This window comes from Centroberyx affinis, unplaced genomic scaffold (genome assembly GCF_046629955.1).
Source record: "Centroberyx affinis isolate AG114_WGS23_722 - 3 ecotype Tasmania unplaced genomic scaffold, CSIRO-AGI_Caff_v1 ptg005548l_1, whole genome shotgun sequence".
In the NCBI taxonomy this organism is placed as follows: Eukaryota; Metazoa; Chordata; class Actinopteri; order Beryciformes; family Berycidae; genus Centroberyx; species Centroberyx affinis.
Genome location: NW_027282789.1, coordinates 153887 through 174498, shown reverse-complemented (window position 1 = coordinate 174498; position 20612 = coordinate 153887). Strand labels below are relative to the sequence as shown.

The 20612-nt window shown below is 40.0% G+C and overlaps 1 protein-coding gene across 1 annotated transcript; it reads right to left on the bottom strand.

The window, feature by feature from the left end:
• Positions 1 to 3218: 3218 nt before the first annotated feature.
• On the bottom strand, positions 3219 to 16105 carry ghrhrl (growth hormone releasing hormone receptor, like). The gene is made up of 13 exons (XM_071546929.1): positions 16088 to 16105; positions 15478 to 15583; positions 14768 to 14875; positions 13746 to 13837; positions 12311 to 12414; positions 11086 to 11218; positions 10768 to 10921; positions 8914 to 8974; positions 8216 to 8285; positions 7727 to 7818; positions 6281 to 6410; positions 4508 to 4549; positions 3219 to 3422 (listed from the first exon to the last, which is right to left on the bottom strand). The coding sequence occupies exons 1-13, from the start codon at positions 16103 to 16105 to the stop codon at positions 3321 to 3323; spliced, it is 1212 nt and encodes a 403-aa protein (XP_071403030.1). The 3' UTR covers positions 3219 to 3320.
• Positions 16106 to 20612: the final 4507 nt, after the last annotated feature.

Below are 20612 nucleotides of genomic sequence, written 5' to 3'. Positions count from 1 at the left end.
CACCTGAATCTATGGGGACAGGTATACTGTGTGGCTATTAATTTAGAAGCAGGGCAAAGAAGAACAGGGCAGAGCAGAGTTTAATAATGCATAAAATAGCTGCAACGATGTGAGACAATTAATGAGACATAGCTGCAACAATTACTGCATGAGTTCAGTGAAACTTAACTCTCATAAATTGTTCTCTGACAGTCACACCAGTCATATAGTTCATGTCTAGACATGTAAAACAACACTGGGGTGAAGGGATAAAGGCACCCTGTTATTAAGTTAACCATCTTTTACCCCCTGGGCTGTCTGCGCAGAACAAAAGAAACTTACAGCCCTACGTAGGCTATTATAACTAGAGTGAGTTTTGTGCGGTTTAAAGACAAAATAATATGAAAAGTTAAGAGTTGTGAGCGCGATGTTTATAAAACTTTTGCCCAGTTTGAGTTGCGTACGGAGAAGAAACTCTGTGAAACCATAAGAAATACAGCTGTATGCGTTTCTATTTGAGCCTCCATGTGCGAGTTCTGCAAAGACGAAGCTGTAGCCTATAAAAAAGTGTAATAAACTTTGTCACTTACCCTGGTTGAATTTACTCGCGCAAATAAAAGCGGCTTTGTGTCACCTGGAGGGAGAGAGAGAGATTTCCAGTTGCCAAAATGCGCTTCCTCCACTGTCTCCAGATGCGGGCTTATTATGGAGAAATCAGCCGCGAGCCAGCCCAGTACGGGGGGCTGTACTGCAGTGACTCCACATCCTGCCCAGGAATTCTGCACTTCCCATTCCACAAATCCCAAACGACCGCAAAACAGGAACAACAAATACCCCAAATCCCTCTCCTTAAGTGCTGCTTGAGAGGCCGAAGGTGCCCCTTCTTTGAACCCTGAACTGGAGGTCATAAACTAGTCATTGTGAATGGGAGGTCGGTCAAACAAGGAGGTTCAAAGCCCCTGTGACATAGGACACTCAAGGCCAGAAGACAAAAAAAACTAGATAAATGTATTTTGTTTGCAGAACAAAGGGAATTCCCACATTAAAAATGAAGTCAAAAGGCAAAAGATCTTCAGGCCACATGGTGGCAGAAGGTGACTCTCTTGACAGTCCACCTGCCTGGGGCTGGATTCACCAAAGTGCCTTAAGATAAATCTTAATAAGTTAGGCTACCAAAGAAGAAATAGGCTTTTCTACCCAAATAGAAGAACTTTAATTCCTCTATCTTACCTTGGTTTCTTACCCACGAACTCCTCAGATAGAGCCTAACAAGCATAAAACGACCGAAATGATATTTTCAGTCATTTAAATTAGCCAGTTTGACGACACCACTCGCGCGACCTGTGACGTTGACGGTATAAACAGGATAAAAAACATTTAAATAATGTTAGCAAGCTTAACAGTTAAATTATAAGCTTAAAATGTAACAGTTAAGGTACAGTAATTAAAACTATTAATACCTTAATTGTCTAAAATGTGTGTCTAAATGCAACAATTGCAACACTTTTAAGACAACAGGAGTTGCAGGCCTTATGAACCTAGATTTATATGTAGGCCTGTGTTTTTTCTATGGAAGCAAAATACGGAAGAACTACTACTTTTCTCAACTTCTGTCTTGAGATGAAACATATAGACATTTCAGTTTTTTCTTGCAGTCACTCACAATAACACCAAAGTTAAAACACACAGCTTTATTAGCCTACAATAATTCTGAAAAAGACAATCCAGTATCAGCACATGTTGTCGCAATATGGACCAGATGGTATCTGCATTGCATATGTAGCCACAATCAATTTCATGGTTTTAGCTAACTGATTTATGGTTTTGTAGCTGCTGGCCCATATAGCTCCCTGTGTGAATGAGGTTGAGAGAGCACAATGAAGCCTAGTAAAATACTTTAACTTCACAGGAACCCGTTATCATACAGAAACTAAGGCATTGGAGCAGCACAGAAAGAGGCACCAGAAAAGCAGCAACACCCAAATACACCAACAGAGAAAAATACCGGTGAAACAAACACAGTCTGATTGTGATCAGTTTCTACATTCTGTTTATGGAAAATGATTAATTCTGGTGATCCATCAAATGGATTTCACTGTAGCAACATCATGGTGCTGAATAGCCTAGGGCTGTGCAATAATTCAATATTGTTTATCACTTCTCATTCATATTGGGATGAATTAATGATACTGAGTTATCATGATACACAATTCTGTTGTCTAAATTAAAAACCAAACACTAATTAAAATCTCTGACAAATGAGATCTGAAACAAATTAGGGAATATTATTTTCAAATTTAGTTTATTCATACTTTATATTACCATGCAATTCAAAGTGATGAACATCAATTTAATTATTTAACATGTGATTTTGCCTATGTTAGTCATATATTGATATCGAAATAACTTTTTACGATTACTGTGATATTAATTTTGTTCATATCACCCAGCCCTACGCTGAAGAGCAAATGGCAGAGGAGGTTCAGAGATTTTTTCACACTGCTGGAGTAGGCTAGACCATATGGCACAACACAACACAATGGATAGGCCTAACCCTTAAAGTATACAGTATTAATCCAGCGATTCTCAGCCATCGAGGTCTGCAGGTTTTCATTCCAACCAAACACTACAGCAGCCAATTTCACTGATCAGTTCCCCCACTCTGGCTGAAGGTGTGCAAGTCAGTGAAATGGGCTGTTGTACACTTTGGTTGGAATTAAAACCGGCATACTCCTGGGCCTCAATGGCACATGGTCGAGAAGCACTGGCACTGTGTAGCCTTATACTGTAAAGCCGCTTAGAGAAGATGGCACACACAGAAGCAATTGTCTGTGAAAGTTCAGTCTGTGGAAGTCTTTTAGGAAGAAGATGAAGGCCACAGAACTTGAATGGATAGAACGGTCCTTCCACTGTTTGCCATTATGGAATTTTAAGGGTTAGTTGCTATGGTGACTGACAAAGCAAGTCTGGGCATTAAGGCCATAAAGTTTGTCACACTGTGCAGATGTGTATGTTGCACAAGTGCTTATACTGTCAAAACTCAACCGAAAGCTGACATTAGTGACAAGAGTAATGTAGCATTATCAAAACTTCTCTCGCTAGCTCTTCTACTCAACATTAGCATATTAGCAATCCATGGCAGAAAGACAACAGGGAAGTTCCTTTGGTTCTTGCTGCAAAACCTCTCGCCCCAGCAACTTGCCATAAGTCGGTTTATATGGAAGCTAGCCTAATGGTTCTCATAAAATCAGCCGCCGCTGCAACTTTCCTGGAGCGGTGATTTGAATGGGAATGACTGTTCTATCCATTGAGTTCTGTGGTGAAGGCTCGTCAGGATGGGACTAGAAGGGCGTGTCCATCTGGCTGCCCTTGGCCCCGGGTGATACCACCCCATAGCTGCTCTCCTGCCACCGCAGCCACTGCATGTGCATCTCTTTCTGGACCTGTCACAACAAAGCACACACATGCAGAGAGACACCAGTTGGCGCGTTCTCCCCAGGGAATACAATTTTCATCAGCACTTAGACATTTAATTGCTTTCTGGTAGAGAGAAAATAAGTTGTATCCTTGCAGTGATAGGCTACATGCTGTTTGTGAAAACTAATGTGACGTTGCTGTCACAAGTCATGCTATTGTATTTTTTGTGATCTAATTTATTATCTTATGTATGTTTTCTTTACATTTTAAGCATTAACTGTCCTCAAATTTGTATTTAAAAAAAAAAGCATTTCATTTAATATTTTTACCATAAACTTGAAACACAGAACCAAAGAACCCAAACCAGACCAGTTTAGACATCATAATAATCTTGACAGGTAAACCTGAATAGTGAGATTCTAACAGAGATTCTGTAATTTGCTTTGGACAAAGAATTCAGATGACAAAGTCTGGGGCTGATTTCCTTAGTCGACTAATTAGTTATTAAGGGTTAAGTCGACTAAGATATTTATTGAGTACATTAATGGGCTATCAATGCTATTTTTCACTGAATTGCTTATTTACTTTCTGATTGCATCTCTGGTATCAGAACAATATTCACAAATAGGCATTTGTCTTCACTGATAAACAATAGCGCTAAAGACCAGTTTGAACAATTGTTTGTATTAGCAGGCGGAAAGCAATGTAGAAGCAGTTTTGCAGAAATGTAAATTGACTATTCCATTAGTCTATTAGATAAAATGCGATGACTTAAGTAGGTGTCATCCCTATGACAGTCAGAAAAAAAGAAGGTCTAGGGTTGGCCTCAGATTTATCTCAGTGATTACATAAGCACTCAAGGTATTTCCCTTATGTAATGAGAGAAAGACGCAGTGGCAAATCATTTCACCCTATACACCCTGACAAACAGGCTTTCCCTATAAAGAAGGACATAAACCACCTCAATATGTGGTATCCCCCATTAGCATATGATCTGGGTACACTGATTTATTACACAACAGAGAAATTATTTGCACTATTTGTTAAATATTTTACATTACAGTATAACACATGCTTGAGAGTGTGTGTGTCCCAAGTGGCTTGTACTGACCTCTTGATTGAGAAAGCAATAGAGAATTGCTACAAGAAGCCCCTGTAAGAGAGACGGTTTCAATAAGTAACATAACATTTTCAAAACAACACATCTGCGGCAGGCCCATTCAACATCATTAAAACGCTGCTCTTGCAAAAGTATAGTTTGAATGTCAGATACACACAATTTTAGAATGAGGGTTGAAATGTTGAAAAATGAGCTGTGACATTCAAAACAGGTCAGGAAAATATCACCGGTATTGCTCACACAGCCCGCACACAAGAGTGGAACAACTCTGAATACATTTATAACTAAATAATGAGCTTGCTGTAAGCAATGAATGGGTTGATCTAGAGGAGAAGCCTGTAAACTCCCCTGCCTTTCCTTTCATCTCCACAGTGAAAGATGCAGAATGACACTGATATTAGTTGTTTTATCCCTTTAACGATCAAAGCCTCCATCACAGCTAATTAGCCACTATTGTAACCGGTGGATTTCATACTGATGCGTATTTAAAATGAATTCTAGAAGACGGGGGACAAGAACAAAAGCTTATTTAGCGAGGTGGCAAGTAAAACAGTTTCTGCCACATGTGAGATTAGTGGAGGAAGCCATTCAAGTTTTGTATGGTCGCGTGTCTCAGAAATGCAGCCGTCCCTTCCTTCCCCAGCCTCCTTCACATTCCCACCAACGCAGCACTGCTAGGCCCCTCCCACATTCCTCAGAAAGCCTTGGGTGGTAATCATGCAACTGAGTGCCATCTGGTCCACCAATTAAGACTGTTAATGACTGTTTGGTAATCTTTGTTGAGTATTTATGAAGCGCTGGCTCAATTCAATTCAATTCAATTCAATTCAGTTCAATTTAATTCAAGTGTATTATCCCCGAGGGGAAATTGTTGTGGCAGTCAGATGCATAAAAAGACACACAATAAATAAAGAAACACACTCCTGCTGCCAGTCCCGACAAGAGCAGCCATAACATTGATTTTGGCTTAGATTACATTCGACCGATCCTACAGGAAGGTCTACAGAGGAATCAAGCCGAGGAAATCTCTAACCTCAGTTCATCAGGACAGAAAAAGACGGCACGACTAGGCTTACAAAAGAAGAAGGAAGCTCTCGATACTATCTGAGACTGAGAGAACTAGCAGTGACTACATTTCAGTCAGACAACAAGCAGGGAGTGATAATAGGGAACTTCCCCTCCTGGAGTATAGACCCAGAAATCAGAGCATACAGGTGGTTGCTGGGGTGGAGGTGGGGATGATGAAATGTTGTGGTGAGCAGCAGCAATAATTGAGCAGCAGCAACGATCAGTTAGTCTGAGCAGAGTAGCAGCAGCACAGGCGAAGCAAAAAGGTGAGCAAGTGCATTTGGTAGCTTAAATAGACCCCCTTATTGGTGTTGGATATGAGTTGCCATGAGTGGTGTGTGTTGTGAGTTGTCTGCCTGAAATATAGCTTTGCAGGCTTTGCTTCATGAATATAACTTGGAGTAGTGTATGGAATGATATGCATAAATGTGCAGAAAGCAAAGATTTAGTCTTACATTCTCTGATAAAAATTGTACTCTAATTGACTGTCCATTGGAAGCTGGTGATGTGTAGAATTAGATGCATTTATCTTCATTACTTAGGATTCACTCCCATGACCATTAAACAGATTCCATTTTGGGTATGTGTGGGAGTGTGTGTGTGTGTGTGTGTGTTTTTTTGTCGGTGCTTGTGCATGTACAATATGTGGGGTGAGATGGTTGTTGGGATGTTGTGTGTATTTTTTGATGTGTGTACCTGAAAGGATCCCATGCAGAGCTCGATACAAAGGCGCAGGTTCACATTGAAGTAGTCGGGCAGAAAATTAAAGAACATGTAGTGGGTTCCAAACAGAGGGATCAGGAGGAGGGTTGATTTAGTCAGGCGTCTGTTGGATACAAGAGAAGAAACAAAATGTGGGAGATGAAGGAGGGGGGGGGGGGGGGGGGAGAGGAAGCAGCGGGAGTCAAAAAAATAAAAAGGAAGATATACTTATTTCTCATTTGAATGCTGTTGCTGATTGCATCACGCACGTTGACACTAATCTTAGACTCAATCAAGAGGATGCTGTGTGTGTGTCAGTCTGCGGACGGGTTTGTGAGTGGAAGTGTTGTGGCAGGTGTGTGATTCAGACTCAGGATATTAAGATGTGAGTTTATAGGTAGTGGAATGCTTTTATGTCTGCATATTAATGTAGGTGGTGCAATTTAAGCATCAAGACCTACCTTCAGAATGTCTTTTATAAGATCTGCATATGCAGATCTTATAGCCTAGTCAGCCTATTCCAATTAAAACTTCTTCTGATAAGCCTCTTGGCAAGTTTTTTTTTTGTTCTTAACTCTGTAGCATTTTGAGATTCACTGTGAATGAAATGTGCAGTACAAATAAAATGCATTATTACCTCCGCCAAGGAGGTTATGTTTTCGGTGCCATTTGTTTGTTTGTCTGTCTGTTTGACTGTCAGCAGGATTACGGAAAAACTACTGGCCCGATTTTCATGAAACTTTGTGGAAGGGTGAAGCATGGGCCAAGGAAGAACCCATTAAATTTTGGAGCGGATCCGGATCCGACTCATGAACAAGCAATAATAGCACAAACCTTGGCGGAGGTCTGCGCTCTCCGAGTGCCCTTCTAGTTATTATTAAGAGGTAGATGTGGCCAGACTGAGTAGTCAGTGATTCAGCGATGGTAAAATGAATAAGACATTGTTTACTGTGGTGCAACAACAGGTTTTCACACTATAAATTTGCACCTATCCCTCTAGTCAATATGAGTGCTGCAGTATCTGTCAGAATGAGGAAGCTCAATATTCAAAGATTTAACTAGTCAGACAGAACCAACTGTGCAAAGCCAAGAAAGAGTTAACTATATTAAGGTAAGAGAGGGAAAAAAAACAGTTTAAGAGTATGGAAGACAAACATGATCAAAACATACTATAAACTTCAAAAAAGAGGGCGATAGCACATGCAGTGCTTTTGGGATTTGGGAATAATATGTACTGTATAATAGCATGTGGTATTTGGGTTTAATATGACAGATTTTCTCAGTTAGAACTTAATGAATTGGCCATTTCTGGTCAACAACAGACTTCCACTGCAGATCTTTCTGTTATCAAAACCCAGTGATTACTAAAGTGGGAGGTTTCACTGGTCAGTCCACTCTCTCATGCCGTATCTAAAACTGTGTCTGTGGCTAAGTGATTACCTGTATTGAGATGAGTTATTGAATTGGATGAGGCGAGGATTGAGCTTCTGTATCAGAATCCTAATGATGTTCACGAAGAGCATGAAATTGACCTGTTGATAGAAAAGCATGCAGAATAAAAAATAGCAATGCAAGATTTGAAAAAAATGTTCAGCTTTAAAGCCTTGGCAAGTACCAAATGTTGCTAACAAAAATGTGATTACATTGCTAGTCTGAATGTCATGGAAACAATATGGGTAGGCAAGTGTGTAATTGACTGGAATTGGAGCGAAGGCAGTTTGGGCAGCCTATTCTAATGCATACAAAAGAACATCAGCGCTTTGAAACTACTAACTTTTCAAATCATCTCTCAGAAATCAACTCTCAATAGCAGGCAAACAAATCATCTGCATAACAACCTTGAATCTGTCAGATACATAACTAACACATCCATCATTTTGTTTGTTTCAGCATAATGGCAGGTAATTGGTTGTGTCACGGAGCATTTACCGCTATAGAGACGACAATTGGTCCTTTGATGATCCACCAGTAGGGAGAGTCCTCGTTGATGTCCCAACATCTGTATGGGAAGATATTTTACATTGTAGATTTTAATCATTCAGCTGAAGCTCTTTTCCAGAGCGACTTACAATGAGTTCATCAGTAGAATCGGCATCAGCTCCTAGTTCCTGTGATTATATAAGAAGCTGCTAGGAAAACAAATCAGAAAGATGACAGCTAAGGAGAGAGGTAGGGATTCAGAGGATGATAACAAAGCAAAGTATCATATCCATATTAAATCAATGCACAATAGGGAAGTAAAGTGTATGTGTGTGCACCACTGAAGATGTCATGTATCACGTTATCAGATTTTAACATGGAAGAAAGAGATCAAATAGTACAAACTCATTAATTTACTTGGAATTTAAAGTATAATAAATTACTTTATACGTTTTCTCCTTATCTCTTGCTCTTATTTCTTTAACAATCACATATCTATCATGCATGATCGTTTTAGGGACAGGAATATGTTAAATCTACTGTGAAGGCGCTGTGGCTCTGACTATTGCACTCCTTACTACTGCCTGTAATGTTGGTGATCTAGAAATTTGAGTTCATTCTACTGTTAGTAGACTGACGCCATCAGCTAAATGCCTAGATATAAATGCATATGAGAAATAATGGTGATTGTGGTGTTTTATACAAACTCTGTGTCTTCAAAGTAAACCCTGGATCCAATCCACAGGACTATGAAGAGAACTGGCACACCTGCGGAAAGGCAGAAAACCAAAACCATGTTATTGAGACACATTATAATCAATGCAGACCAGGTTAGGTGAATGAATGACAATTAGACAATTAACAATATCTGAACCCATTGGGTGAATGTCAGCAATTTTTATGTTAATTTCTAGATCTGTGCACTGACTTGGGAAGCAAGAACTCCCAGCAAATGTCATATTTCTGAAGCATTATGTACTATCCATGTGTGTAGCATGTGTGCCAGTATTTACTGCCAACAGACTGTGAGTGTCTGATAAATATACACCAGAACCTCTAAGAAATCAACTACAACATTTTTTATATGATATACTCAACCCACAACCATAATCAAGTTCATGAGAGTAGGGGCGAGTGCCACAGGGATATAAAGTTAAATTCAATTTGTTTCATAATTACAGTTCATTCCACTCAGTCAGGAGTTGCTGGGCCATGTGAAAATAATAAGCTGGGGATGTTGGCAGATGGCTCGTTGTGCTGCTGTGAAACTCATTTGAAATAGTGAACTGTAATAAGCCTCGAATGGTGGAAGACTCATTACAGACTCTTCAGCTCTGAGTGTAAAGTTCTGATTTTGACAGAAGTTGAAGGGATGATGCATCTTCCAGTCTGTTCCAGGGTTTAAAAAATAACACTGATTGGTCTAATGGGGGTGCTATAATTAAAGGTGAAGATTTGTAACTCAAAAGTGTTATCTCAGACACCATTGGTCCAATTTTGACGAAACCTGGAGGGATGATGCTTCTTGGCACTATGTTCTGAGGGTTAAAAACGAATTGTTTTGATGGAGGTGTTATAATTAAAGGTCAAAATGTCAAAGTTTCACAGTCCATAACTGCTACACCACTGACTCTGATAATAGGGGTGATGCATTTTGTTACTGACTGGCCCAAGGGGGCCTGCATCATTTGCGGGGGAACGACCTGTTTCACTTTTCATCACATATTAACAGAAAACCTCAATCAATTCAGCTTGCTATACTTTGGAAGGCTTAGAATTGAAAATAGCAGATTGAAACCTAGTCCAAGACGAAATTACTTCTGTCACAAATTGCCATGCAAATTATCCAAACTATTCTAGAGAAATGCAAGTTCGGTGGATTGGAGCTTCTAAACTGCCTGGTATGAATGTTTGTGTGCCCCAGGAAAACTAGTGGTGACTGAGGCATAGCTAGCAGAATAAAGAATACATCTATTTTACAATATCAAAAAAGCACAAACAGATTATGTGCATGCTGTACTGGTTGGAGATGCAAAAACAGGTGTACATCGGCCCAAAAATCCAATGAAGACTAGATGCACGGGGAGCTCGCACTTATTTGTGAGTGTGAGCTCCCCCCTTGCACTGATAATGGAGTAACTCAAAAATGTTTTGCAGATTTTCACTTTAGCACATGTCGCTGTTGGTCAGATGTAGAATAAAATGGAGACTTTGCATTGAAACATCTGAGTTTTTTCTTCCATTTACAAGCACAAGCCCCCTCTAGCATCTAGTATACAACCATTTTGGAAATAATCATTACCTCATTTAACCTGAATGAAAAATCCAATATCTCTAAAATATAGATGATCCAATCTGTAAAAGTGTTCTCATTTTGTAAACCAAAGAACTAAGTTGTTAGGTGACCAAAATACCATGATTTGTTTTTCAGTCGTTTTGTAAGAGTAGATGTCATGTATTTCAAATGGGGGATATGTTATTCTGGAACAAAACTCTTCATATAGACCTAGTCCCGCCTCAGTGTGATATGGATCTGGGAAAACTGCCCTCAAGGTTCTCACCCCAGCCCAGCAGGCCGAAGCCCCAGAGACATCGACGGCTGTGGCGGAAGGAGGAGAGCAGCAGGGAATTGAGGTAGAGCGCCTCCACCAGGAGCCAGAAAAAATTAGTCATTACGCAGTAGTGACAGAAGACCACAGAGGCCTTACAGGTAAACTGGACAGAAGAAACGGAAAGGAAAGAGGGGACAGAGAGTGAGAAAGAGGGATGTAGGGTTTATTATGTGAGAGGAGACATACAAGCAATGAGTGCACTGCATAAATAAGAGGACAAGCAAATCCACCCTGTGGAATTTCTTAATGCAGGTGAGAGCCTCTTACAGTGGAGAGGGTGCAGTGGTTGGTGTCGTCGCTGGAGAACAGAGTGGCGTCCTTAATGAAGACTGCCACAGCTTTCAGGATAAAAGTAATAAAGAGCTGGATGTGAAAATAGTTCCTGGCACAACGCAGACGTCTGTCGAAAAAAGCCGACAAAGCACACATAAAAATGTATAGCGTAGTGCAATCTCAGAGAAGAGAACAATGCTGTCTGGGACATTTTTTACAGATAACACAGTTAACACAGTCAGTCATTTTATTCCTCACTAAAACCTCCAATTACTTCTCCTATACATCTAAAACAGTTATAATGCCTTAGTGTGTGTTGACAGTGTCTATAGCGCCACTGGTCTTTTAACATCATTGATAAATAAGACCAGGGATCCATCAGGGTAAAACAAAGCTACCATTCATGCATTTTTGGTGAATCTAGTAGCATTACTTGTTCAGCAGTATCATTTATTGTCTTTCAGTGGAATCATATCATGATGATGTGAAGATATTGGGATATTGTGACGCACGATTCTGCTGTCTAAACTGATGATAACAAGCTAATTTTATTTAAAAACAATGACAAAAATGACAAACAAAAAAAAGCATTTTAAGGAAAATTATTTGAAAATTTCAGTTTTGTTTGACATCATACCTATCATTACCATTCGGTTCAATGGGATGAACATTAATTAGATTATTTAACGTGATTCTGCATACGTGAGCTATATTGTGATTGATAAATGTCCTCAACCATATCTCCCAGCCCTAGTTCAGCAACTATCATCTATAGATCTTCTTAATGCATTCATACATTATCAGAATAACAGACTGAGCACATCAAGAGGAGGAGACAGGGTACCAGGAATAATAATAATAATTATATAGGCCTATTATCTAGGCCTATAGGAGAATACTTGATTCAAAAATAATTACTAGTGGAAGTACAATCTCACCTTTAGTTTAGGTTAGTGATGAACAATGGAAGAAAAACCAGGAAACATGTATGGAAGTCTGACCTAATAACTGATGACTCTCAGTGTTTCCTTAATTATAAAGGGATTCAGTGCAAAGATCTGCATCTTTTATCTATTCTGGGGCTGCTATATGAATGGATTGAAAAATATAATTTACATGGCACACATGAGAGGAAAAGGTCTTCTGTGTAGATGATCTGTGAAAAGAACTGTCCTCTTTGGAAGACCATGAATCTTACCGTGATCTAGTCTATTCATACCTGAAGAGCAACAGGATCAACACGGCAACACAAAGAACTACCAGGGAGACGCTGTAGCCGATGGTGTATATCACCTTCACCGTGGCAAAGTATGACTGTTCGTTCTAAAGGCAAGAGGAGAAAAAAGATCTTGTAATAAAAGGATGTTACGCTCAAATATCAAAGCTTGCCCGGATGCTTTCAGGCTTCAAAAATGAATCTAATATCCCAAAATGAGTCCAAATTGCACAGCATCTACGGGACACATTCAGATAAAATTGAAACTCAAATATACGGGACAGATGGATAGAGCCTAATTGCAAGAGAGTTTTTCCATATTTTGAATCCAATGGGAATGGAGTGAGACTGTAGTGGAGTTGTCATTTACTATCATGTTGACTCTAAAAGTGTCTAAGAGTAAATACTAGTGGTTTTATACTCATCTCACACACATCATCATCTGGGTTTAGGAAGTAAGGAAGTCGATACTATTGATATTGCTTCGGATGAATTTCCAATTCTTCAATGACTGCACAGCGTTGCCACTACAGTCTCAAATCTGTATGATAGACAACACTAAAAAAGACGGTTCCTCTGGGTTTTATGGGCTGAATGGTGTGTTACAATGTTATTTAAAGGAACACGTTTTATTCTACGTGGTTCTTCAGGTATAATTGAAGAACCATTTCAGGTTCCATGGTTCTTCAAGTCAGTAATGTGTCCTCATGTTGAACTCCACTCACACTTCTGTCTAAAGCGTAGTTGATTGTTTTTCAGTTAATAGCAATAATAGAACAATTTGAATCTCTGATATATACCATTACATTACTATAGTGCTATGTGAGGATGGTTTTGTCTCTTAAAAAAAGCTGCTCTGTATAACACCAAAAGCAGCTCCCTTATGATTATAAGCCAGTCAGTACTATTAAGCAACATTCTCTCTTTGTGTAACAACAGAGCTTATACCAGCTAATATCTGACAGGCGAAATAGGAATCACTTACTGCCTTGTAAAAATATATTCAAATGAGACAGAATTAGGCTTGAATGGATTTTCCTCTCCACTTTCAAGAGGTAATGAGCCATTAAGCGCCAGGACTGTGAATGCACTCCAATCTCAACCACCCTCAGAAAACAAGCATATGGGCAGCAAATTGCTCTCAGTCTAAATGACTCCACTAGAATCTTGACAAGAGCTTTTCAAAACATGATACATTTTGCTTCTTTGCCAAAACAAGAACATCACTCTTGCAGGTTTGCTCCACTCTGAGCCATTGTTGATTTTCGAAACAGGGAGGAACAGGCGGGTTCTCCTCCTGTTTTTGTTGGTTTTCCCCCCCTGTTCCTGTTGCTTCTCCTCCTGTTTCTAATCCTATTGCTTCACCCAAACCTCTTTCCTCACAATCTGGAATCTCCCACTGCCTCGCTCCTCCAGACAACTCTCCAGCCACCCTCACCTCAGGAATGTCATCATCCACGCTGCAGGCGATGTGGTACGGTGGGAAGGGCCTGGACCAACCGCCGCTGGTGCAGTTCCGGCTCACCGACCCTGAGGTGAAAGGTCGCGGGATCAAGAAGAGAAACACAGCCTCAGATCAGATGTTGAATCGCTATATCATCAATAACATTATGTATTCTGGTGTAATGTTTGGCATTTTAGGCTATCCTTATATATAAAGCAGGGTCAATTCATGAATGAACTCAATTCCAATTCAACTGATGAATTGGAATTTCAAGAAGTTTACTTTAATTCAATGAAAATCTGTAAAATTTCATGTTTTTTGGGGGTTTTCTTTTCTTACCACATATCCGAGATTACACATAGTGTTATATATTAGCAATATTGAATATCATAAAATGTTAAAGGTACCTATCAGGTGGTATTTGATGTAATCGTAATACATGCATTATGTTGAATGTATTTGATTTGCTTAACTGTCTTTTATTTGATTCATGATGTTTGATTTATAATGTTTGCAAGTCAAGACAACCTCTCTTAGAAGTGGAATTTCAAGGAATTTAATGGAAATCAAATCTGTTTCCTGTCATTCCAATTCCAGTTCTGTTTCCTTAGAGCTGGGTGAAATTCCAATTCCAATTCCAACTCCAGGAACTGAATTGGAATTTACCGTGCATTCTAAATTCAATTCATGAATTGCCCCAACACTGATGCAAAGGTGCGTCTGTTTAGCTGATTTTACTTTCTGCACACTTGTAAAGCTCTTACATTCTATTTTTCAAATTGAGTTAAAAACTAATTTGAATTCAGTCTCCTGTGAAATTCTGGCAAACCCAGAGAGGAGGCATGGGGCTTACTCAGTAAAAGAGAGTTCATCAGGATTAAAAACATTTTTTGTTTTGGCTTTCATCAGAATAGTAATTCTGGCTTCACCTTGACTCACTACTGATTTACTCATTATCACCTCAGCCTGAAAATCCCCCACACCCTCCTCCTTTTCACAGTGTGATCTGCATGCACCTGTATTGTTTCTGAAGAGGGAGAAGACAGCAGGACAGGCTCTGCGGGCCGTTTCCCCCACCGCAGCACTAGGCCAGCAGACAACTGCATCCCAGAATGGCAGACAACCTTTCAGTTGAGATAAGAGGGGAAATAGATATAAAAAAAATTGAGTGTTTGTGTCTGTCATACTGGTAAATCAGAAGAAAGAGAGAGAAAAAAAAGTGAGTTTGTGCGTCTGTCTGACTGGTAAATCAGAAGAAAGAGAGGGAGGGAAAGAGATCACACAAACATTAAAATGCACATACAGTCACACCTTCATATAAAACCCCATGCAGGTGCTTGCACACATATACACACATGCACTACCCAGCCGCCACACACACACACGGAGCACACACACATACGCACAGACATACATACACAAGTATGAGTGATGTATCACGCATAAAACTTTCAACAGTATTCTTTGTCAGAGCCACAACATCCGCTTGTGTGTAACTTGTATCAAGACAAGGATAAGGATTTACAACCAAGACCTTTATCTTGAAATATATTACACAAACCCTTATGCAACTATACTTAATAGCCTCCTATACTGGTGCATCACAGTGATGGATCACTCATTTGCAGTATATCATATCACGGCGAGAGCCACTCTTGAATTCATGAGCTGTTACTGCAGGGGGAACAGAATAACAGAATGGCTGATTTGAAGACAGAAGAGAAACCTTGTGCGCTGCTGTTGCTCTGCTCTGCAATGTACTGAAGGCAGCGACGCTCCTCTTTCTCCAGCTGAAATATGTACTCACATTCAGGGTGCAGGCTCGACAAAGCCTAGAGAGAGGAAGGTGGGAAGGGAGGAAGGAGGGAAGGGAGGGAGGGAGGGAAGAAGGAAGGAAGGAAGGAAGGAAATCCTGCATTAGTTTCAATCCAAAGCATAGAAAAAAAAATCAATCAAAGAAAATGCATGGCAGTTCTTTGGAGTTGCCCTTACAGACATTCATCTGGACTTTTAAGTAGGCTAGCGAACAAACTGTCTGCTAGTTTCAAAATGCCCAGTCACTCTGTAATAACAAAGTACTGTACACCTATAGTTTAATGACATATTACAAACATGCAGATGGGTCTCCGTGTGTATGAAAAAAAGATATATGCCAATTTTTAAGAACAGTGACTCACTTGGCCTGTATGCGTTCCCTTTAGCAGAAAATGCTTTCCTACTAAAATAGTTGCCTTTTGGCAAAACACATCTATCTCCATTGGCGGTATTAAGCAAAATTATCTTTCAAGACAATGTGCGGGAGGGGAAAGCTTGGAAAACTCATTAAGTGAGTTTGCCCTGAAGAACACATCCATTTTGATCAGAGTTTAGGTTATTGTCTCATCCAGGTAAAAGAGCCGTAATCCTCCAATAACTTTAGCCTACGTTGCTGCTGTGAACACTGTCTGTACGGTGCAGCTCAGAAATCTGTCTGCCTATTTGCCAGTCTGCCCCGGCACATCCCTCCCTTTCCTGAGGTCAAATAAAAACAGGATAACCAGATTTGCATTTGACATCAGTCTGACATTTATCTCCGTCTAAAGCAGATGAGAGGATTCTGTTTCTGAGAAAGCAAGGACTGAGGTAAGGTAGGAGCTGGAGTGGGGATGGGGGGTGGGGGGGGGGTATAGGGAGGAAGTGCGCTGAACGAGGGCAGGAGTGTGAGATGCCTGGGGGGATCATGAGTCTGTGGTAATTACCCTCTTGGTTGTACCTGTGTGTGTATGTGTGTGGGGGGGGGTGTAATAGATGGAAACCATTGTTGTCTGGCTGGGAAGTATAAGGCATGATATGATTTTGGCAGGAATGAGAGCAGTGTGTGTGTGTGTGTGAGAGAGAGAGAGAGAGAGAGAGAGAGAGAAAGAGAGAGAGAGAGAGAATCAGAGAGAGGGATAAGTAGACACAAAAAAGAGACAAAAGAGGAACAAAGGAGAAGAAAGGAGGCACAAGGCAGACATAATCACAATGCCCCTCCATTTACAAAATTACTTGAATTTCAAGAATGGTTTGCATTCAGTTGTTCATATGCTGAGTATTTTTCAGGCAGTTATTTAGACTCTCCTTCGGTTCCAGAAGCAGTACATTCAGTAAAAATATCAATATATATACCAAATTGGTATATATTAGAGGACTAGAGAACAAGGCAGGAGAAGAAGAACAAAGACTGCAGACACAACCTTAATTAAGTGATCCTTTACCCAGTGTTATTAATAGACATATTGCACAGACATTTGTCCTTGACTCTTCCATCACAGTCTTTCTCCGAAAAGAGCCCAGGGAAAACAAGCCTCTCAGTGAAAAGAAAAAAACAAATTGAGAGGGAAAAGAAGCTTCATAAGCTAAATCCCCCTGGGACCACAACAATTCCCTCTGGAAAACCCCAGTTTGCCCCACTCATAAGCTTTCTCAGTGTCAGCCAATGAGAAGCACTGGTTTTGTGTTGTAAACATTTCCATTAAAAAGATCTATGAGTTTCTCTGAGGGAAAACAGCGACATCTGCATCTATACAAAACACACCTGGAGCCATCTCATGAGATCACGACTGAGCATCGCCTTGCATAAATATGGCCTTTTATGATAGTAGACCACTGATTTAGGAGGGGGTAATAAGATATATTACTCAAGACTAGCTTTGGGATGCATCCCCTGTAGGAAGATGACGTCAAACCCCCTTAAAATTTGCAAGTTACAACTAAAACGCTAAATACGAGCAACAAACAAAAGGCAGTTCACCCCTAAATGTAATTTGTGTTTCACACACTAATTCTCAAATAAGCACTCATGAAACTAGTGAAATTTAGGAGAGGAGTGTTTGTAGTAATATATATTCTTACAATCTTACTACACATGAAATGATTACTACAGGTCTTCCACTATCAGTCTCTTATTCCACGACAATCCTTGTTACTTTATCACCTTACTAGAAATGTGACAAAGATTGCGGTTGCAAGAAACATTAAACTTTCAGTATACTTTTGATTTTGAATGAATGAACACACTATGGCGTATTCTTGCATATAACTTTGAATTCAAAATTGCAATATGAATGTCAAGATTTCAAAGATAGATTGGCTTGATTGGCTTGAATGAGCAAGCAATTGGAATACCATTTACCACCATTTTCATATAATAATATACTTTATTCATATAGCACTTATCAACAGTTACAGAGTGCTTCACATAAAGTAACTAAACAACAGGGAAATTCAGAAGTCATCGGTTCCAAGAAATGATTTGGCTCAGCAGGAGCATTAAAATGGAGAATAGAATGGGGCCCAGGATGGAACCCTGAGGGACTCCACCGGTAACCTCGGCTACAGATGACCTGGATGTTCCAATTGCTACAGAGAAGTTTCTATTTGTCAGGTAAAAGGAAAACCAGTCAAGAGCAATACCATGGATGCCAATCCAGTGTTGAGACGATCTAACAAGAGGAAAAGATTTTTACAAAAAAGCTGCCCTCAGATCAAGAGGAACTAAAACTCAGGATTTTCCAGAGTCAGCAGCTAAAAACAGGTCATTTAAAAACTTTGAGAAAATTCTGTTTCTGTGCTATGCAAGGCCCTAAAACCAGATTAAAACCTCTCAAAAAGATCATTGCTGCACATAAACAGTCTGTTTGTCAGTCAGTTTGATTGTTGCCAGGATGACAGGAGCGACCAAAATAAAAACTTTCAGAAATGTAATTAGCAGCATGTCAAGGGCGCAGGATAGGCTTCATTTTAGCTATAGTCTCACTCAACACACCTGCAGAGACGGAATTACAGCAATCAAAACTCAATATGAGAAGCTACAGATATATTCTGAGCAGCTGGGGTGATGTGCTGTCATATTATTATTATTGTTAACAATAATATTATTAGTTTTCGCTAAGAAATGTAAAAAAAACCCTCAAAGTTCTCAGAAGATGATTCAGTACTGACATTAGGAGGTGCGTCTGTGGCAAGGCTGATGACAGAGTAGAGAACGCTAGATTTTATTTTTTTTTTCAATAAGATCCATAAAATAAATTGCCTTTGCACTTTTAAGCTCTGTATTAAATTGTCACATACTGTTTCTAAGGATGTCAAAATGAACAGTGAGTTCCAGTGGCCTTCCATTTTCTCTGCTTTTCTGAATTATCTTTTTAAGCAGTGAATAGTCTTTGTTAACCAGACAGAGGAGTACAAGGTTACATTCACTTCTATCCAGGCTGGGAAGCACAGCATCAAAGATAATATATTTGTGATCAGAGAAGCAGACATCTTTACAGAGATCATTGTTTAAGGTCACACAACACATAAATATTGAATTAATTTGAGTATAATACAAGAGAGCAGGTCCGAAAAGTCTTTTGGAAACCCAGAGGGTGATTTAGGGGGAGCTATAAACTAAAACAAAAAGAATTTGGAGTTTAGCATGAATGAGGAAAGCAACAGATTCAAAAGAAGAGAAACTGCCCGGAGTTACCCTAGAGCATTTTAAATTGTCCTGCTACTCCTCCAGCACGACCTGACAGCCTGCTGGTGAAGATGCAGAAAATTAGGGGGAGATGATTTAATTAGAGCAGCAGAATTCTCTTCCAGTAATCATGGTAATCATGAAAAAATGAAACTCATTAGAGATGATAAGATCCTGACAGATAAAAGTCTTATTAATAAGAGATCTAACATTCAATAGACCAAACACTACAGCTGGACGGGGGGTTTGTTTTGTTACCGCTGCCAGTGGAGTCGGATGGGCATTATGCTTTCGCCCCATTCCGTCTGTCTCTCTCTCTGTTTGTTTGTTTGTCTGTTAGCAGGATATCTCAAAATGTTATCAATTTGCATGAAACTGGAAGGCAAGGAAAAACTGATTAACTTGTCATACTAATTGGTCAAAGGGGGGCGAGGCAGTGGGTGTGGCTTCTCACCAAAAGGAATACAACGAACGAATAGATTCACGTAACAACATCAAACTATGTGGCCTATCAGCAGGCATACCGTCTATTATTGGCCCAGTCAAACAACATGGAGGCACTGGAGAGCTCATTTCTAGTTTAAACATAAACGCCCTGCTAATTTTTGGAAGAAGGGCACTGCTAATGGCCACTGAACAAATATAGTTCTGATTGGCCGAGAGGTGTTGCAATAATTGGCTAAAATGTTTAAAGTGACTAAAATTTGAACAGGCATAACTCATGTCCCATTTGAGCTACAGTCATGAAAATGTGGGCATCTCCTAATGTGACATGTGACAACAAGTTGGTAATGCGGCATGGAAGAAATTTTGGTAAAAATCCGACATGTGGAACTGGCATATTTGACAAATGCACAGCGTTGGCGGAGGTATGCTCTCTACTGAGTGCCATCTAGTTAGAAATGTTGGATTGGCGAGAGGTGGCAAACTGAATAGCTCTCACATTTTCTTGACACCTGCCCAACTGCTTTTTAGTTTGCCTGAGACAGAAGGAAAAATGTTGGGTCTGCCATTCCAAATTACAGGGCCTTACCATCCCTATAATTTGACCTTTTTTTTTTGAGTCGAGAGACAAGGCAGTACAGAGGCAGTACTGATGGATGGGTTTGCCTGAGTGATGAGACAGGCGAGAAGTAACGGTTTAGGGGGCAAACCGGTGATTTACTAACCACTGGTCCAAGCCCAGTAAAAGGATGAATAGAATTTCGAGAGGAACCTACGACAGATGGGCCTGGACTCTGGGGGCATCATTTGTTGATGGCAACAAGTGAGTGGTGATTGCCGTGTAACAAGTTCGCCGATAGCATCCGTGCAACAAGCAGATCGGGGTGGCCTATTAAACCGCCCCAGACGATTGGACCGGGGATTAGTTCCTGGCTTAT

Bases quoted from the DNA above. Each gene is read 5' to 3' on its own strand.
- ghrhrl (XM_071546929.1), bottom strand. The intron at 12,415-13,745 runs GTGAGGGTGGCT...TCTTGCCTTTAG, and splicing joins TGGATGATGACATTCCTGAG to AACGAACAGTCATACTTTGC. The intron at 10,922-11,085 runs GTAAGAGGCTCT...TCTTCTGTCCAG, and splicing joins ACCACTGCACCCTCTCCACT to TTTACCTGTAAGGCCTCTGT.